The 21568-nt window shown below is 42.0% G+C and overlaps 2 protein-coding genes across 2 annotated transcripts; one reads left to right on the forward strand and one right to left on the reverse strand.

Moving 5' to 3' along the window:
• Nucleotides 1-366: 366 nt before the first annotated feature.
• vsig10l2 (V-set and immunoglobulin domain containing 10 like 2) lies at nucleotides 367-8879 on the forward strand. Its single transcript, XM_029447949.1, has 12 exons — nucleotides 367-436; nucleotides 1521-1874; nucleotides 2010-2285; nucleotides 3473-3748; nucleotides 4636-4923; nucleotides 5002-5268; nucleotides 5360-5650; nucleotides 5989-6342; nucleotides 7452-7574; nucleotides 7671-7695; nucleotides 7791-7891; nucleotides 8761-8879. The coding sequence occupies exons 1-12, from the start codon at nucleotides 367-369 to the stop codon at nucleotides 8877-8879; spliced, it is 2544 nt and encodes an 847-aa protein (XP_029303809.1).
• Nucleotides 8880-11833: 2954 nt separating this feature from the next.
• Nucleotides 11834-20576, reverse strand: chek1 (checkpoint kinase 1). The gene is made up of 14 exons (XM_029448235.1): nucleotides 20059-20576; nucleotides 19733-19818; nucleotides 18866-18980; nucleotides 17452-17560; nucleotides 15859-15923; nucleotides 15707-15776; nucleotides 15429-15617; nucleotides 14617-14721; nucleotides 14444-14527; nucleotides 14287-14362; nucleotides 14029-14197; nucleotides 13699-13830; nucleotides 13412-13513; nucleotides 11834-12229 (listed from the first exon to the last, which is right to left on the reverse strand). The coding sequence occupies exons 2-14, from the start codon at nucleotides 19795-19797 to the stop codon at nucleotides 12134-12136; spliced, it is 1377 nt and encodes a 458-aa protein (XP_029304095.1). The 5' UTR covers nucleotides 19798-19818; nucleotides 20059-20576; the 3' UTR covers nucleotides 11834-12133.
• Between the last annotated feature and the right edge of the window lie 992 nt (nucleotides 20577-21568).

Here is a 21568-nt window from a genome sequence, read left to right on the forward strand (position 1 = left end):
GTGTGGAAGGCTAACCTGTCCACCCGTGTGTCTATAATAGATGAGCTCAGTATCACTGTGTTATTCTAACCCCGCACGAGAAAGAAAGAAGGATAGAGGGACAGAGAGAAAGGAAAAACACATGAATAATTGAGCCCAAATCAGTTTAGAAACCCTCTGTCCCTTCCTACTCTCAGTCTAATAAAGTCAGTGCCTGCAACTGGATTCTCCAAGAAACTTCTGGATCGGAGGAAAAGATGCGACCTCAGGCATCCGAGGGAAGCCGATAACAGGCAATTTTTGGGGTCCAAAAGCTTCACCTTTTCATCATCTCTGCTACTTATTTTGGAGTAAAGAGGTTGTTGGATTTAGGATCATCATGATACCATGGTGGCCCAACTGCTAGGGCTGGCCTTTTTGTTTCTACCTACCAGCGTGGTCACCTCCACGACATATGGTGAGGATTTTCCAATGTCATTGGATTCATTTACATCTGAGTTACAGTTAAATGTTTGATGAATATATTTAGACAAATAACGAGAACTGCTAATAAAACACAAGAAAACAATTATTTAATTTGTCTTCTTTCAGTTCAATCTGTTGTAATTTAGGTTTTTCACATGTAAGAGTACGGAACGAAAGACACTTAATATTAGAGGTTGATATTGATACTATAGTATCATAGTAATATATGAATGATATTCATTTTTTATCTATGTAAATAAAAACACAAAATGTTTTGATAGGGATCACTTGTGACCACGGTTTTTACAAAGTGGGAAGTTTTACAGTTTACTGTACAGTTTTTACAGTAAAAATTGTCAGTCGAAAACTATAGTGACGACAATGTTAATACATTTTCTCAAACATATTTTTGGCTTTTCTGTACAGCGTTATCTTGTCACTTATTGGCCAACATATACACCGATACCGATATAACGGCCTGGACAATTTATCAGCCTGGCTCTAATTCTAAGCAAATTGTAAATAAAAACTAAAGAAAAAAGCAAATGTTTTGTTTTACACGTGTGAGGAGTTTTGTCAGATGTAATGCATAACAGTGGAAAACCTTTCACTGAAAGTCAATTAGAGGTAACCAAGAAAGAGAATAGCTGAAGAAGAAAAAGATGAATGTGGCTGGAAAATTATTAAACGAGTCCACTTATCCATTTGTAAATCCCTTATTAAACTATTACCGTGTGTCTGAAACTTACAGTGTTATCAATCCTGTAACTGAACTCTGGCAGGGCACACGACACCACCATCTCCTTTTCCTTCCCACACATAGTCATGTTTCTATCACTTTAGAGGACATTACATTACATTCATTGCCTGGAGACTTACCCTAACCATAAACGCGAATTGCCTAGTCCTAACCTTAACTCACCTGACCTTAAACCAATCATTTACGTTATGGTGATTTAAATTTGTCCCTAAAAAGAAGGAGCATCCCCACAATGTCACAGATGTATGTCCCCACAACATGAGTAAAACAACAAACACATTTGTTTATATGTCTGTGTATCCTCTCTCTCCTCCAGGGGTGAAGATCAATGAAAACTGGGAGGTTGTGTACCGGGACACCAGTGTGTATGGGGTGGTGGGCAAAGCGGTGATCTTGGAGTGCGGTACCACCTTACCCGACATGTACATATGGAGTTTCACCAAGCCCGGAACTGAAGCTATAAAAGCTGTGGTGTATGATTTGGGGAAAGGACAGAGGATCCAGAAGTTGGCTGAGACTCTCGGGCGGCTCACTATCATCTCAAACAGTGCAGCTGTGAGCATCGAGCAACTGCCTGTGGCTGCACACGGCCTCTTCACCTGCCAGGCTTTCTATGACATAGCACAGGAGCCCAAAGTATTCTACTACTACGTGCACCTCACTGTCCGAGGTAAGACCTCCTGCACTCTGAAACACTTACCTTCTTCAGGCAGGGGCGTAGCTAAAGGGGGCTTCTTCATCTGAAATCAGATGTTATTTAGAGACAGTAGACATACCCACATGTGTGACTTTGTCTTGAATACAGTTCCCGTCAGTAAGCCATACCTCCTGATGAGTGATGTATCTCCAGTGGAGGGATCTACAATGTGGATGCGCTGCAATCTGGAAAATGGGACTGGACCAATTCAGTATGTGTGGCAGCATGAGACCCGCAGCGGCAACATCTCAGCCTTTGCACAGGGCAAAAACAGCGTCATCAACGTGACTGATGTCACCCGCAACCACACCGGCTGGTACCGCTGTGTGGCCAGCAACGCCGTCAACAGCGAGAGCTCTAACCGGTTATGGCTGGACACCATCTGTGAGTATTTTTGTGGGTTTTGGTAGTATTTGTTTTGTCAATAAAAATAAATATATAAAACTGCCAATGCCAATTAAAACCATGGAAAGAATCTTCAAAAAGTTCAAACTTTTTATGCTTTGATGTTAGTTCCTTAATTTCTTTGGCATTTCATGTGTGAGTAATCAATAAATTGCGAGGACAGGCATCTTCATCATTTTTCACATAGAAAATGTCCACCATGTAACATGCAATGAATGATAACTTTGATAAATCGTTACTCACAATGTTTCAGGTTTTAGTAATAAATCAGCTTTGGTCTATGTCAAATATGCAATCATTTCAATTTAATTTGAAATGCATGTTGTATTGCTTCTGCTTTGGCTTGAATTTGTAAACCTGCATGTACTGTAATCATTAAGAGTTGAACTCCAGTGGCCTGACTGAGCCATAGAAAGTCCTGAAGCTACCATTGAAGACGCCGAGGTCATGAGCTCTATATTTCTTCTGGAAATGTTTGGCAACCTGTGGGGAGTTTGTTATACAATTAAACACTTCCATATAGCATGTACTTTTTGTTGGCCAATTCCAGTACTATTATTATTATTATTATTAATTTTTAGATCAAAGTATATTTAAATTGGATTGCTTTTAATCCAACATAAAAACAAATGAAAGGCTCCATATTTGCTCTTTAAATGTAGATTTTCATTAATGTGGAGAAGGCTTTGAAATTGAATTTAGACTTTCATGTTGGCAAAAAAAAGTTTCTTCATTTGTTGTATATCCAACAAATACTTACATTTTGGAGAGGGATCTAACTGGTGAAAGGGGGTGCTGATGGTCCAATCTGAGGAAGCTGCATATGGAAAAGCGTAGTAAGCTTTCGTTTGTTTGTTTGTAACGCAGTGTCTACTTACCCTGCACCAGCTGCACCCAGAGAAGCTTTACTGGAGAGCCGAGAAGCACCGCTGTGCACAGGGTTTCTTCAGATATTTGGGGGTGCTAATGATATTTAGGACTTACTAACAGGAAGCTGAAGTCTTTTTGTGGGTTTGAGTATCTGAACTGTTGTGACAGACTTTAAAGATGATGTGAGAATACTTTCAACTGTTGCAGTGCAGAAACAAAGCAGGAGGTATCTCCCGTCAGCCGTGTACGTAGTATGTCCTTCATATATTGACTGTGTTAATGTCCTTTCTCCTCAGTTGGCCCGGACATCCCTCAGATAGACGTGACTCCGTACAGTATAACAGAGCGGGGATATTCAGCCCTGGAGAGAGAGACTGTTTCTCTACTGTGTCAAGCCCAGTCCAACCCGGCCAGTCAGTATGTCTGGTTCTACAACAACTCCCAGATCTACACCGGGCCGCAGTTAACCATCACCAAGATCCTCCGCATGCACACTGGCGAATACGCCTGCTTGGCACAGAACACTTACCTTAACACCCGCTCCAGAAAAACCATCAGCCTGACTGTCTACTGTGAGTGTGACCTCTGACTTCTCTATGCATCAGTCCTCCTGCTCCTCTGTGAACCTCTCCACTCAGTCCTAATTTGTGTTCTTCTCGTCTTGGTGCTGCAAAATGACAAGGAGTGTAAGCGACTGAGATCATTTAGATTTGACATTGATAGTACAAGACTGAGAGACCACAAATCCAGGATATTAAATCACCTTTGATTTTCATCCTTATTAGCACTAAAACACCTACTTAAACAAAACTCCCTAACTATTTCACTTTCAATGAAACCTGTCCTGTTTTCAGTGTTATGCAGATACTTCCTTTACTCTCTGTGTTAAACATCCATACTTCATTCAGTACATCATCTCTCATATGTCAAGCTCCTTATACTTCAAAACAGACCCAAAAGCTTGCAAATGCACATGCATTCATACACACACCCCCACACACACGAGTGTGGAAGTGCTGCAGACCTATTCTCCTGTTCGGGCCATCTGGGAAGTTGATGGGACTCTCTGGCAGGTACCTTGCTGTGATGTTACAGCCATGGCAAGTGTTGGTTGGTTAGAAGACCGATGCTTGTCATTCTGTTTTCCCGTTTTCATTTTGCAGAGTTTATGCATTTCTGCTAGATACTCAGACCATATATTTGACCTAAAACAACTAACTGCCCAAGAGACATAGAGAACATTCCCTTTTCATACACATATTTCACATTAGAGAAGACATTCATTTGTGTTACCCAGTAAAAAGATTTCATAATTCTTCTATAAACTTTGATAAAATGATTAATACCCAACAACCTGAATACTGTAGCCCCACGGGCACTCTCTCTGGTCCTGATGACCTCACGTAACCCTCACTTTGCACATCACTGCCTCGTTACGCTGTCTATCTTATCCCTGCAGACCCACCCGATGGCTCACCCTCCTGCTCCGTGGAGCCGGCTCTGAATCACACCTCTCTGAGACTGCTCTGCTCCTGGCCCGGTGGATTACCCTCCCCCTCCCTCCACTGGACCGGACACCCGAAACGAGTGGGACAAAACGAGGCTGACACAGGGCAGCAAACAAATCCACTGACCAACACTGCCATCTTGCTGATGTCTGAAGTACTGACTTCCAACAACAGCTCTTTTACTTGCATGGGATCCCACCTGGCGCTCAAAGAATCGACAGAGTGCAGCACACGCACATGTAAGAAAAATAAAGTTGTGTACGCTCACTGTTCTCCAAACCTCTCACATCTCACTAAAACCTATTTTTCTCAATCAGATATACCCCCTGCAGAGCCGATGTGTTTTGCATATGTGACTAACAACAAAAAGTATCTGATGCTTTCCTGCTCCTGGGATGGAGGGGCTCCGAAAGCCTTGGTGTGGTGGGAGGGCCCTGGTGGCATGGGCGACCAAGGCAAAGGCGGGCAGGAAAACTCAAACATCTTGATCCTTCGATACGGCACTGCCAGCGGCGGGAAACCCTACACCTGCCAAGCTAAGCATCCACTTCTGGTCCAAACCAAAACCTGCAGGCTCACACTGGGTCAGTGCACATAGTCAGTAACACCTTACAACAAATAACAGGTGATATGATTCATGTATTCATTCATTTATGCATACATTGTCACCTGCAGAGGCTCCTGTATTGCTGACAAGGCGCCGAGTTGTGTCTGTATACGAGGGGAGTGATGTTCAGCTCACCTGCAACCTGAGAGACAACTACCTTCCCGTCAGTGAAATCACCTGGTTTAACAATCAGGGTGTGGGTGTGCAAGACACCTTGAAGTATGCACTGCTGCGAACATCTGCATGGGCAAATCTGACTGTGAAAGACACGAAAGAGACTCAAGACAGTGGCGAGTACAGGTGCTCCACGTCCAACGCAGTGGGAGGAACTGAAATCAATGTCACTTTAGTGGTTAAGAGTAAGTTTTATTTTACAGCCAGAGCTTTTTAAAGAAATAGTTTGACAGTTTGAGAAATACAATTGCTTTCTTGTTGAGTTAGATGAGAAAATTGAAACCGCTGTCAAGTCTGTAGGGGAAATATTTAGCTTTAGCCAGCAGACAGTTAGCTTACCTTAGCATAAATACTAGAAACTATGGGCAAAGCAGTTCTTCTCAGTGTATTGAATCACTAGAATCTGTTCATTAAAAAGATCACATAATTGGTCAGTGCAGAGCGACTGCACATAGTCCCACTCACTTGTACGGCGGTATACATAACAGACCATTTATTGGTTGTTTTTTTGTTTCTTTACCAGGGCACCCCATGCCACCCAATGCGTCCCTGGTCAACGTGATGTACAACAGCCGACAGCGTACCGAGGTGGAGCTTGAGTGGCAGGTACAGAACGAAGAAGCAGGAGGTTGGACAGGTTTCATCCTGCAGCACATATGGGTGTCAGAGCGACCAGGAAGGAGAGGCAGCAACAATGATTCAAAGGAGACGACGGAGGAGAGGATTGGTCCACCAGTCTGGTACCAGAACATCATCCAGGACCCAGAAGCCAGGAGTCATACAGTAGGGAGACTGACACCGACCGTTACCTACGAGTTCCGCATCACACCTGTTAACCACCGCACCATTGGACACTCTTCTGCAGCAAAGACTCCAGGTATAGTAAGTGAACAGGAAGGAGACGGGATACAGGACTTTTTGGCAGAGCACTGAGCAAAGACAGGGTCTTGAGATAGAGATGTTTTAACAAAAAGGTGATGAAAGAGCAGGCAAAGGCAGGAGAAACAAGTAATAGTGTAATATCTTTAAAAAGGTGACAGGTGAGTTAGGTGATTATTTATTTACACATAACTGATGCCGGTGTCCTGCTGTGATCGCTGTTACGATGACTTTGATGACAGTCTAACATTTTTGTTTTTCTTTTTTTTGTTATCCACTTAGGTGAAAGACTCATACACAAACAAAAAACACATACAAACAATTACACACACCTCACAGCTTAACACCTTCCACTAACTTCCTGTTTACCTCTTTCCCTGCCCTGCACCTTGCCTTTCCTCTAACTGGCTGTGTGTTTCTTCTTGTAAATTATTGTATTGCAGGATTTGACTTTAACCCAGCCAGGTGATTGCTTAGAGAGTAGGAAGGCTTGTAGGTCAGGGTAGAATAGGTCAGTAGTTTTCAACCCCTGTACGGTCAATGCATCAGTTAATTCACACCAATGCTCAGCTCAGTGTTGACTTTAAAGCAAGCCTTTATAGCTTTTGCTGAACAGCAGTCACAGTGGTCAGTAGTTACATTTACAGGATAATACTAAATGCTAAGTGTAGCAATACAACAAGTAAAGAAAAGTCATAAGTCATCGACCTGACTGATGTCAGTTAAACAGCAAAATCTTCCTAAAGTGTGTGAACATTAAGCTACTGGTTATACCAGACAAAATACAGCTGCAGCAGGAAAACCAAACATTTTGCATTTTGCCTTTTTATTTGTAAGAGGAAGAATGTGTATGTTCTCTCCTCTTTCAAAAGTAGTGCCATACTTATATGGTCAACCAAACACTTTCAGTGAAGCTAACATTTCTAAACAATCATGAATTTGGTTCTTTTTAACGGTACAAGAACAACGCTGACATGGGTTGAGAATCACTAAAGGAAGCTTAAACATGATAAAAAAAACAATGTGAGATGTTTATCAAGTGCAGCAACTGTCTGTGTTTTGTCAGAGATGTACCATTTTGCAATATGTAACTGTGATGTGTTGCAGCGGAACCACGCTACAATGTGTACCCTGCTGTGATTGGAGCAGCTATTGGCGGGATGTTCATTGCAGCCTTCCTCACGGTGCTGCTGCTCGTGTTCATAATCCGCAACCGCAACAACAATCCTCGTGAGTCACATGCACAAGTACCAACATCCTAATGACTTCAATAAAAAAGCTACTGTCCAATTATGTTGCATTAATGGTCTGTGTTTCTTCTTCCAGGACTACATGACATGCTGTTTGGTTCGTGAGTATCTGTCTAATACCAGCACTGAATAATGTGCAGTTTGTAATGATGTTGACAGTTAACTTCTGTGTACTGAAACACCATTAAAACTTCAGGCAGCACAGCCAGTCCAGGGAAAACATCAACTTCCCAGAGGATGAAGTGGTACGCGGGTCGGAGGGAGAAATAGAGGAGATTGGTGGATCATCAAATCTAGGTCAGATGAACCCACATCACATCAACAACACATGTTCATGCAAACCTAATGGGTTTCAGAGTTACCACACTGCCTTTTGGTGTCTTTGAATGTGGTCTTGTTTTATGAAACTAAGATTTAAAAAAAGTCAGAAACAGTAGACTACATATTATATTTTCTGTCTTTTGGTTCCATGATGGTGCCCCCCGTTTGCGTTAATCCGTTAAAGTACCTTTAATCTCCATCTATGTAGGTGAAGAACTTGTACAGCCAATCCAATCTGCATCACATTAAACAGCATGTAAAGTAACCTAGCTGCACTTTGGTCCGACAGGATGCTGGTGTGGTCCTTACTCTCATATTACAAACAACACGCTGCCTGCCAATGGCTTGTAAAGTACTGCGCAGATTTGTAAATGTTCCTGCCGGGGCTCAGTCTAACAGTCTGCTGTCAATCAGAGACACCGCCCCGCCCCTCCAGCAGTTTAGACAAAAAACATTTCTCATATTATCCTAAATACCTTTTTTTGTTCTTTTCAAAGAAAAAAACAATGCATTTAAATTAACAGACATATTGTTTGACTATAAAACACATAACTTAATGTGATTTCTGTTGGATATTTTCACCTGGGAGTTTGAGAAATACAAATAGCTGATGCCTAGTAATGACATTTTAAAGCCCAGCACACCAACCCACGTGTTTCCAATTATGGTTGATTAGACCTCTGCTCAGGTGAAGGTTGGGCTATTCTAGGAATACTATCATCAAAGGTAATCGTATAGAATCTTACTTTAAAAAGCCATGTCATTTATATATACAATTTTTGTTAATTTCACAATTTCCAAGTATTTTAAGTCCTCATGCTAAACCTAATGTTGGTCTTTTCTAGGTCCAACCATGCCTTTACCGCGGGCAGCTTCACCCCTAGCCACCAGCCAAGCCCCTCCCCCTGGAGACGACAATGAGCCTGTCAGCGTCACCATCACAGTCAAGGCTACAGGCTCATAACCCTACATGTATATCAGGCTCCTTCGTTGTAATCTAACCTGGAATTAATAGTGTTTTTAGACAGTATGTCATCATTACAGTATGTGTTGCCTGTGACTGCTGGACACCGGGAAGCCTTATTGACATTTTCCTGGATTTATCCATACTTTCTATTTCTTTTTTTTCCAACACAACATAATTTCTGTCAAATGTTGTATTTGTACTATTGTTGTTTATCCTGTACACACGACATCTATTGCACGTCTGTCCGTCCTGGGAGAGGGATCCCTCCTCAGTTGCTCTCCCTGAGGTTTCTTCCATTTTTCCCCCTTTAATTTTGGGGTTTCTTTTAGGAAGTTTTTCCTTGTGCGATGCGAGGGTCTAAGGACAGAGGATGTCGTAACCTGTACAGTCTGTAAAGCACACTGAGACAAATGTATCATTTGTGATATTGGGCTATACAAATAAATTTGATTTGATTTGCTTTTGATTTGACTAACATCTCAACTCAACTCAACTAGAATAACGTGTCTCCTCATGTCATACAGTCAGTTGAAGCATGGACGTAAGGGATGCATTGGTTTATACATTAAATGATATACATGTATACTGCTCAGCCAACAGGAGTGTTATTTTTCTAAACAAAATAAATCCTTTTGTTTTAGGGCTTGAACAGAACCTGCTGTTTCCTTATCTAACAATTTTACAAAAAGAGGCTTTTACATTTGCATGGACTGAACATTAGAATCACATCATATCCAACCCTAAAATTATTTGTTGAGTCTTGTTAATCCATCCATCCATCCATCCATCCATCCATCCATCCATCCATCCATCCATCCATCCATCCATCCATCCATCCATCCATCGTCTACCGCTTATCCGGGATCGGGTCGCGGGGGCAGCAGCTCCAGTAAGGAACCCCAATCTTCCCTTCTCCGGGCCACATCCTCCAGCTCCGACTGGGGGATCCTGAGGCGTTCCCAGGCCAGAGAGGAGATATAATCTCTCCACCGAGTCCTGGGTCTTCCCCGGGGTCTCCTCCCAGCTGGACGTGCCTGGAACACCTCCCTAGGGAGGCGCCCAGGTGGCATCCTTACTAGATGCCCGAACCACCTCAACTGGCTCCTTTCAACGTAAAGGAGCAGCGGCTCTACTCCGAGTCTCTCACGGATGGCTGAGCTTCTCACCCTATCTCTAAGGGAGACGCCACCCGTCTGAGAAAACCCATTTCGGCCGCTTGTACCCGTGATCTCGTTCTTTCGGTCATGACCCAGCCTTCATTACCATAGGTGAGGGTAGGAACGAAGATCGACCGGTAGATTGAGAGCTTTGCCTTCTGGCTCAGCTCTCTTTTCGTCAAAATGGTGCGGTAAAGTGACTGTAATACCGCCCCCGCTGCTCCGATTCTCCGGCCAAAAATCTCGCTCCATTGTCCCCTCACTCGCAAACAAGACCCCGAGGTACTTGAACTCCTTCACTTGGGGTAATGGCTCATTCCCTACCCGGAGTAGGCAATCCACCGGTTTCCTGCTGAGAGCCATGGCCTCAGATTTGGAGGTGCTGATCCTCATCCCAACCGCTTCACACTCGGCTGCGAACCGATCCAGTGACTGTTGAAGGTCACAGACCGATGATGCCATAAGGACCACATCATCTGCAAAGAGCAGCGATGAGATCCTCAGGTCACCGAACTGCAACCCCTCTCCTCCACGACTACGCCTCGATATCCTATCCATGAAAATCACGAACAGGATTGGTGATAAAGCGCAGCCCTGGCGGAGGCCAACATTCACTGGAAACGAGTCCGACTTACTGCCGAGTATCCGGACACAACTCTCGCTTTGGGCGTACAGGGATTGGATGGCCCTCAAAAGTGACCCCCTCACCCCATACTCCCGCAGCACCTCCCACAGTATCACCCGGGGGACCCGGTCATACGCCTTCTCCAGATCCACAAAACACATGTAGACCGGATGGGCGTACTCCCAGGCCCCCTCCAGGATCCTTGCGAGAGTGAAGAGTTGGTCCGTTGTTCCACGACCAGGACGGAATCCGCATTGTTCCTCTTCAATCAGAGGTTCGACTACCGGCCGAACCCTCCTTTCCAGTACCTTGGAGTAGACTTTACCAGGGAGGCTGAGAAGTGTGATACCCCTGTAGTTGGCACACACTCTCTGGTCCCCCTTTTTAAATAGGGGAACCACCACCCCGGTCTGCCAACCCCTAGGCACTGTCCCAGACTTCCACGCAATGTTGACGAGGCGTGTCAACCAAGACAGCCCCTCAACACCCAAAGCCTTCAGCATTTCTGGACGGATCTCATCAACCCCTGCGGCTTTGCCACTGTGGAGTTGTTTGACTACCTCAGTGACTTCCATCAGGGAAATTGACGATGATCCCCCATCAGCTTCCAGCTCTGCCTCAACCATAGAGGGCGTGTTAGTCGGATTCAGGAGTTCCTCAAAGTGCTCCTTCCACCGGCCGATAACCTTCTCAGTTGAAGTCAGCAGGGTCCCACCCTTGCTGTACACAGCTTGGATGGTTCCTCGCTTCCCCCTCCTGAGGTGCCGGATGGTTTTCCAGAAGCACCTTGGTGCCGACCGAAAGTCCTTCTCCATAGCTTCTCCGAACTTCTCCCACACCCGCTGCTTTGCCTCTGACACGGCAGAGGCTGCCGCCCTTCTAGTCCTTCGATACCCTGCAACTGTTTCCGGAGTCCTCCCGGATAACATAACCCGGAAGGACTCCTTCTTCAGTCGGACGGCTTCCCTGACCACCGGGGTCCACCACGGTGTTCGAGGGTTACCGCCCCTTGAGGCACTAAGACCTTGAGACCACAGCTCATCACCGCAGCTTCAGCAATAGAGGTTTTGAACATCGCCCATTCAGGTTCAATGCCCCCAACCTCTACAGGGATGGCTGTCTTCCTTATATAAATCATTTATAGCAAAACATTACAATAGCTTACAATGTTGGTCTTATAGTAATTTTATTTATTTTATCATGTCAAACATAATCAGAACAAATAACACACACTTTCTGGAATCCCTGTGTACCTACCTTTGACAATCATCACTTTCTAACACTAAACCTAACAAAAACACTTTTGTTTTGTTTTTGGAAGTGAGGATTTAACCAATTCTCACAAGGACAGAAGTACACGAAAAAAAGAGTCACAGCAGGATACAATTAAAATATCATTAGAACAGCTAAATATATACAGGTTCTCCCTCCAATGTCCATAGCAGTGTGCACTTGTTTGTAGAGGCTGCTCATGTGATTGGGGGTAAAATCTTCTGGGTGCTGATGATGTCTCCCAGCTTCTGTTTTATTTTCACAAAGAGACGCTTGAACTCCAGACCGTCACCCTGGAAACACAGACTGATATCAACATCTCCCGGTAGAAAACTCACACAATAAGCTAAATATACTGCTGGACCTACATGTTAAGTGATTAGGTCATGGTGGTTTATACTGTTTTGTTTTTTAGTTTACTTGTGATTTGGACCAAAGGAAAAACATTGATAAATTGTTGCCTTTCAGTTCGGGTGCATTTAGTCTTCAAACTAAAACTGTTTACATATGAACCAAGAGGTGTAAACATGAAATCATATGGACGGACAGATATCTCATCGGTTGGACAGTTTTGGGGACATTCTGCATTTTCTACATGCACCCACAGGGGAAATAGAAGAATAGAATAAATAGGAGGGATGGAACCCTCTTTTTAATGGTCACACATGCAGAGCACACAGCACACACAGTGACATTTGTTCTCTGCTTTTAACCAGGTCCTAGTATCCTAGTACCAGGAGTCTACTACTAGGAGCAGTGGGCAGCTAATGTACAGCGCCCGGGGAGCAATGGGAGTGAGGGGGGAAGGGGGATGTCCGGTGCCTACTCAAGGGCACCACGGCAGGGCAGGAGGTGAACTGGGACCTCTCCAAGTAGCAGTCACACTCCATTTTTTTAGGTTGGGTCGGTGACTTGAACCAGCAACCCTACGGCTCACAGTCCAAGCCCCTACTGACTGAGCCACTGCCTTAATAAATAAAGCTTATTAAAAAAAGTGTGTTTCTGCTAATGTCCATTTTATCTTCTCTCAATACTGAATACATACTTATACCAGATGAGGAGGGACAGAGCATACTGGAAATTAGCTTATAGAAAACATTTTGGTACATCCCTGCACTGCAGTTTTATTAGTTTACATTTCCCCAAAACCCTGTTTTTATTTCTTCTTCTTGTAAACATGTTGCTGCGTCTTTACTTCCTCCATTTTTTTTTCTTCTCTCAGCAGCACACTTCACTGTCTCAGGCTTTAGTGGTAATTGCACTTTTCTCTGAACTTTTTTGGCTTTTTGACTTTATTCAATAGTACAACCGAAGACTGACAGGATAGGTGCAGGGAGAGGGGACGACATGCAGGACGGATCTGTGGAACGGACTCAAACCTCAGCCTTAGTAAATGGGCACCTGCTCTACCAGGTGGTAATATATTGTTCATGTTAGAAACACTACATATACCATTTTTAAATGCTACAACTCACCTTAGACAGTCTGAAGTCCAGAAGCACTTTCTGATTCATCTCTAGCAAGTGGACTTTGAAGATGAGTTTGTTATTTCGTTTGTCCAGTGTGCTCACCGTCACCTAAAAAGCAAAGATAGATTAATTAAACTGTAGTGCATTATGGTCTGTCGCAGCTGGAAGAGGTTCGTGTTAATCCTGATGCGTGTGTGTGTGTGTGTGTGTGTGTGTGTGTGAGCTGAAACTGGTAGCCTGGCTGTGCAGTTGGAGGAGTTTTGAATCCTGTATATACTTGATCACAGATGTACCTGTTTGGTGCAGGTGAGTTTGAAGCTGAGTGACAGGTCGTCACAGGCGTCTTTCAGGGCAGATAAGGAGATGTCTGCATTCACGGTTGTGAAGAAACGTGTCATTCTCCGCACTAATCTCTGCCACTGCGACTGCACACAGAAAATAAAAAGTTACCAATAATGCATCAATGCAGCATTTAAAAGGTAGTATTTCATAAAACATGAATTTTCTTTGTATAGAAAAACAGGACAAAAAATTAGGGCTACTCTTTCTTAAAATTGCACACATTATGAGATATACCATATTAATAAATTACAATTTGATGCAGCACCGAGTATGTGAATTACCTGACTGGCTCCTGGTGTGGCCAGCAGCTGACTACCCAGCAACATGTGCTCCGGCTTGGTCGGCTGAGAGAAGCTGACTTGGCCTTCGCTTTGGCCGATTATCAACATGGCTTCCCAGCCACCTGCCGCAAAATCAGGTTGAGAGCTGGAAAACTGCATCCTGTCATCACTGCGTAGGGAGGAACGCGATCTTAAGATTACAGGCACAAAACTAAATACAAACTTTGAGTTGAAATAAGAAAGACACAAAGCTCTGACCTATTGGCCCGGGATATGAGTCCTTCTGATCGAAGAAGTTTGTTTCCTCCTGAGCCCAGAGGTGTTTGCTTTACATCTGCAGAGATACACACACCAACATCAGCAAACATTCAAATTAAAGTTGAATTCACTGCATTATAGTGATAATAGGACTTGCCTTGAGTAAACCAGCGGTCTTTCTGTATGTCTGCGATCGTGATGCGTGTATTTGGACTGGCCAGCAGTAATTTGGACAACAAACCTGAAGCGAGAAGTTGAATGTGAAATAAATAAAGCTCCAATATATGTTTTTTTATATTTATATATTTCAACTCTTAACTTGGAACTTACTAAGAGGCATTGGTTGTATTTTCTTCCAAGGAGGTAGGTACGTTTTCTTTTGAAGCCAGTCTGAATACTCTTGGCAGCTGTCAGTGGGCTGATCCCACGGCAACTCTGAAAAAGAAACAGCACAAAGACAGTGAAGAAATGTTTCCACCCTGAGCCTGTTCGTTTCCGACACTGAAGATGAGGACTTTGGTGGTTTTAGTACGCAGGAAGAAGACGAAGATGAGGATTAATAAATCCCCTCTGTGCACGAACCCTTACATATGGTAATTAAATATTAAAAAACCTGCGGCTTATAGTCCAGTGCGGCTTATAGTCCGAAAATTACGGTACTCTTCTAAAAATTACTGAATGTACCATCATTTTAACATGTTATAGTTTCAGTTTCCCCCCCATTATAGTGAAATGGTATGCAGCCAAACTGTTTCATTGTACCTTAACTATGTTAATAATATATTATGAAAAACAGACCCAATCACATCTTGTGTGTCACTGTCGCCAATAACAAATGAAAATATAAAAAGTAAAAAAAAAAATATTAACAGATTCTAAGTCTGAACAGATTTGTCTTACTTCCATTTGGAGGTAATCATGTTTGAAGAAAAAGACCGCCATTGTACATAATTACAGTCTAAAGTACACATACCGTAAGTATTATATTAAGTAATCCAATACCCGACAACACGGCCACACACTGCAGCTTTGAAAATGAGTTGAATCAACACTTCTCTGACAATCTCAGCAACAATGTCTATTGTATCGGACTACAGAGGTTGGTATGTTATTGTGTGTAAACGCAGACTTTGTGACCCTACCTCCAGCCAGCATGGCAGTGAGGACAATACCACAAGCCCAGATATCTGCAGGCTGAGCTTTGTACTCTGTTTGGCCGAGAAGCTCCGGAGCCACGTAAGGAAGAGTCCCACAGAGTCGACTCAGAAGACGCTCTCGTCCTCTGAAACGAAACATGGTGGCTAGGCCAAAGTCTGTCAGCTTCAGGTTATCTGAAAAGGTAAAGGACAACAGCAGATGATGGTTGTTATTAATGCAAAGTTATTCCTTTCACACCTTGATCCACATTGTATTCGCTCACCTTTGTCATCCAGCAAAATATTCTCTGGCTTTATGTCTCTGTGAGTGATTCCAGAACCGTGGAGGTATTCCTGCAAACATGCAACTGACAATTTAATAACAGCAGAAACAGGTGCAGGAGGTCACGTCAACATATAGATTTGCTTCACTTACCACAGCCGCTACTAGCTGCAGGAAAAATCGATGAGCATCTTTCTCCGCCATCCCCACATCAGGCTCTAAAATAAATGGAAGAGAACATTTTAATAACCTAAATGATTAACCACCATCCTAAATCAGGCTGATAGCAGCCTTTTATTGAATATTGGCTAGCGAGCATCCACTGCCAATACTGTATGCAGTTTTTCCAATTGGGCCATGCAATTACATTTTAATTTGAAGAGCAAAACACAGAGGACTATCTGTAGCTATGTTTTTATCAAACTGTCAAGGGAATTTTAAATGAAATGTATTTAAAAAAAGAAGTAATTAGCTGAGGACTGAAGAATTAGAGGCAACTTTTTTAACTGGATTTGGTTGAATTAAAAAGTGTTGTATCACAATTCATTTCTCAGAAGCAGGACCTTTGGTCATAATAAATAATAAAAAGTCCCCTTCAGTAAGTGTAGACTTTTATTTTGCCACCATTTCTAATGCCATATTTGTATGATGAATATGCATGTAAATTCAGTGGTGGGCCGTCAGGGCCAGAAAGGCCTTCTCTGCTGGCCTAAACATCATCAGAATATACATTTAATTTTTATATATTTTTTCCACAAATATGTATTAAATTATTCCCCATAGTCTATTTTCTTCATTTCATAGCTTTCCTCTTGGTTGCTTCCAGCCTCAGATCGAGATTTGGAGGGCTGGCCTTTATGTTAGAGCTTTTATCCAATCATATTTCAGCCAGGATGTGTTGCCAGGGTCCAAGAAATCTGCCCTTAGGCCTTCAGAATCAACAGTGCGGGCGCCTGTCGCTTAAAGTGAACGGAGACAAAACTGTGGCGTTAACCAATCAGATTTCGAGTTGGGGACACCGGGGCCAGCCAGCAGGCGTACGATAACGTCAGCACGTGCACGTCTTTTGATTGGATACACACTATTGAGAGGCAGAGCTAGCAAACTTTGAACGAGCTAATTTGTGTAGATTTCTACAAGCTGTTTTTTTTCAACCCACAATGGCTGAAGGAGGAGTAGAGATCGATTTGGTCGCAGATATAATTACAACGCCATTTTCAAGACAAACTTTTCAAGAAAAGATAGATCGTGAGAAGGGAACGGCCAACCCCGACGCTAGCGAGCCTATCACAGCCGGGAAAAGGGTTTGTCCGCCACTTTCAAATCCCTAACTACGAGCGGTACCCCCGGCTCACAGCCTCCGAGAGGCACTGCACATTGTACTGCTGGGAATTCCTGCTATTTACAACTAAATGTTTCGTAAATATTAATTGTTGTTTGGGTGATGCAATGCCCGGTTATACTGCGTTTCTGTCTAAATGTATAGTTTCTAGAGCCATGGCGTCATAATGATGGTATTAAGAGGTGGAATAATTCAGGTAGGACTGTGTAGGACTTCACTGAAGGCCTAGGTGTGAAATGCGCGGCCTGCCACTGAGTAAATTAAACCCAGTAAAGAAGTGTTAAAAGTCTGGTAACACTGGAGATTTATTTATGATGAAGTTGTATATTGATGACTTCAAATCAAACATTTTAACTACCAGACTGTTAAAACCATTATTGTCTGCAGTCGTCAGTCATTCTCACCGATTCGGTCGAACAGCTCTCCTCCGGTGCAGTACTCCAGGAAGAGATACATGGTAGTACCTTCCTTCCGATGTCCAAAAAAACGTACGATGTTGGCATGGTTGAGCATCTACCAAAACAGTAGCAAATGTCACTTAGTTCACAACAGCTTGGGTCCATGTCTACTTCCCGTCAGCTGATGGCGTTTGTAAATAGTTACTCTGAGCACCGGAGCACGCTCTGGCAAAAACTGTACCTTTGGTTTATTCAGAGCAGCTCACTCTCGGAGCGGCAGAAAATGTGTGAAAGTTTTAACATTTAATAAAAAGCTTAGCTAACTAGGTTAAATTTTCTTTAACTCCCAACATTTTCTATTTTATTTTCATAGTTACTGTCTATAAGCTATTATACGAATGCACCCACTGCAACTGGAAATAAACTGAGTGCTGCAAGGATGACGTATCTCTGTCGGCCAAACCGGAAGCTAGCATTGCTTTGATTCCCTCAGCAAAAAGCCAAAAGGGATTTTTCCATTATATTTTAGATTTGTGCAGAAAATAAGCTCTGTTGCAAACAAACATTTATGATACTTACAAGTTTTTGTTTAGCAAGATAATCTTCACAAGTAAACACAACTTTTATGATTTTAGAAGCGCAAATGCAATCCCCAGAAGTAATAACTTAACGTTGTAAACAAAACACCACGGTCTCATGACTTCAATGTCACCACCACTAAGTTTCCAGCTTGTAATTTGATTTTTCACGCTTAACTCTTCTAAAAAAAAAAAGCCTTTCCTCTAAGCGTGACCTGATCTAGCTTTTAAGTGAGTTAGAATAGTTTGCAGAAGCACAAGTATAAAAACAACGAGGCAGTAAAGGCCGATTAGTGAGTAGCGGAGTTTCCGTGTTCACCGTGATCACGTTTAATGTCCCCGACAACCTCTCATTTAAGTAATCTCATTTAGCCACTTGATAGCACCCGCCTTTCTTAAGACATGTTAAAGCTTCAAAATTCACAAGCGGGGTATTTTATGTCGTAAAACAAAATGTGAAAATCTCTTAAACTTGTTTTAACCACAGACCTTATTTCAGGCATCTAACAAAAACCCTATTCAAAAGATTGTGCAAAAATGATAACTCCTAATTAACTATAACTATAATTCCTGCAGCACTCTATACCTGAACAATATGTGCATATCACATGTGAATCATACATTGTTTATAATTGCCCTGAGGGATTGTTTAGTTAAAATTAAAAGTCACATTTTAGCTCCAGTTTAAATTATTACATGCACATCTATGTAATGGACAAAAGGGTTTTTCAATCTTAACAGATATGAACTCTGAAGTGTCATTAAAGCCAATGTGAATGCCTCTTACGATCCTTTCACACTTAAGGTCATACTAACACTGTACTAAAAGGTGAACGACCTACCTTATGGACGCAGACCTCCTTCTTGACATTTTCAGCGCACTCTTTAGCCTGCGAGGTATCGATCACCTTCACTGCTACCGCCTCCTCGGTCTGTCTGTTCACCAGCAACCTCACTCTGCAACCAGAAACACAAAGAGACCAGATGGATCAGAGCACAAAAGAGGCGAAGTCTGAAGTTTTTAAGATGTCCAACATGTGAAAGTAACCAAATGTTTGCAGCATATAAGAATGCAACATTACATTGTATTAAAAGGTATTATTGTGTTAACTGGGAAAGCAAGTACATATTTCTCCAAGACAGCAGAAGACTACGTGTTATGGGAGAAACACAGAAAAGAGTGTCAGCAGCAGATTGAATTAACTCTTATAGTAAAAACTTATATTTAGGGTCAAATTTGTTGCAGAGCATCGGCATGAGCAGGCTCCACATTGACAAGCTAAACTGTATATTGTTGCAATAAGAGTTTCATGACTAATTAGTGTGTAGAAATGATTTACAATGTTTACAAACATGACATGTAATCCACTAAAAGACAAGACAGGGATGTAAATAAACAAAAGTAGTTGTGTTCACAAAATTGCAAAAGAAGATGTACATTTTAATCTAAATATATATTTTATTTACTAAATGAATGCTTGCTTGTGGTTTCCCAACTTTATAACCGTAGTGAGAAAGCTGCAGAAATATGCTGCTCTAGCCTCTTGTTTTCACTACATTTCCGACATGTCTCCTATGGTAAAATGTCGAGAGGATACTTAGGTGAATCCTTTTGTGTGTGTGTCTGGGAAAGCCCCTGGAGATACACTGCTATGAAAAATGACAAAGTAACACATGCTGTGAATGATAATGATAAAGGAGGTTCTTACTCTCCATAGGCTCCTTCTCCCAGAGTCTGTACAAGGTCCCAGTCTTGCACAAAAGGCACAGCCATGCTAAAAACAGAAGCAGTCACCTGCCAAAGAAAACACACACACACATATACTCATTATTCCAGGCTGATAATTATATATAAATCTCTTATTTTACTGCAGGCAGATACTGCGACAGTGACAGTAAACATGGTAAATATTCGGTGGGTAGACATAGCGGAGGAGTGTGCAACTGTTAAATGTCATTAACACAAGGCACTAAAATGAACAGAACAAGATGAAAAGCAAGATGTTGCCAACTCATAGTTAAATAACTATCTCACCTGCGAAGCCGGCAGCGTTTCCCAAATATATTCGCAAAGATTAGAGAAACTTTTCCATGTGTCTGAGGAAGTGACAACAGTGAATTTTGCACAAATTTGGCGCGTTGTTGTTTTACTTGCGATAACTTCGTCACTTCCGCTTCTCCTTCTTCTTCTTCTTCTTCTTCTTCCTCTTCTTCTTAGTCGAGCCACTCGTTGTTTGCGTGCTGCATTACCGCCTCCTGCTGCCAAACACTTAAAAAAATCACCTTTTTCCAGATAGCCTCCCTCCCTATGTTATGCAGTCTCTGATACTTCTACATATAAAAATATTCTTTAAAAAGAAATTAAAACCTCGAATCCTGACTTGCATTTTTACTGTTCCTTTTGAAATTAAAATCATAATGTATACTCATCATATAATACATCATGCAACTGTGACTCATAGGTGCGCATAATGTAATACACAATTAATAAATATTAATTAATACTAATAAATATAAAATGCCAAAACATCCACATTTGTTATCTAAGTAATAGATTTTTTTTTTTATAATTAATAAATCTGCATCTGAGTCTAAAAATACAAAAACAGTAGCTAGTGGAATTGAAATGCAGTTGTCAGCAGTGGTGGAAGAAGTAATCAGATATTTTACTTAAGTAAAAGTATCAATTGCAAAAAATACTCAACAAATAAAAGTCCTGCATTACTTACTTAAGTACGAAAGTATTAGCATCAAAATATACTTAAAATATCCTACCAAGAGTAAAAGTAGTCATTATGCAGAACCTCCAATGTTAGAATCATATGTTTTATATTAATGGATTATAATTATTGAATATTTTTATTGTAATTACTTTAAATGCAGGTTGGAAGCTAAATTCATAATAATACATATTAATTCATGAGTTGATTTATATTTTGTATTAATAATCTAAACCTGCAAAGTAACTAGTAACTTTAGATGTCAAATAAATGTAGTGGAGTAGAAGTATAAAGTAGCATAAAATAGAAATACTCAAGGAAAGTAGGGTAACTCAAAATTGTACAGTACTTGAGTAAATGTACTTACATTCTACCAATGATTGTCAGATGTTATTAGTTTATTCAAATCAAATCATCAAATCAAATTTGTCTCAGTGTGCTTTACAGACTGTACAGGTTACGACACCCTCTGTCCTTAGACCCTCGCATCGCACAAAGAAAAGCTTCCTAAAAGAAACCCCATAATTAAAGGGGGAAAAATGGAAGAAACCTCAGGGAGAGCAACTGAGGAGGGATCCCTCTCACAGGACGGACAGACGTGCAATAGATGTCGTATGTACAGGATAAACAACATAGTACAAATACAACATTTGACAGAAATTATGTTGTGTTGAAAAAGAGAAAGTTTGGATGAATCCAGGTAAATGTCAAAAAGGCTTCCCGGTGTCCAGCAGGACCAGGGCAGCAGGCGCAGCCACGATTCCTGATCCTGACGTAAACTTTATCAGTGGCAACCTGCCACATGAGAGACAGAAACTCCGGGGA

Source organism: Cottoperca gobio, chromosome 14 (assembly GCF_900634415.1).
Source record: "Cottoperca gobio chromosome 14, fCotGob3.1, whole genome shotgun sequence".
NCBI lineage: Eukaryota > Metazoa > Chordata > Actinopteri > Perciformes > Bovichtidae > Cottoperca > Cottoperca gobio.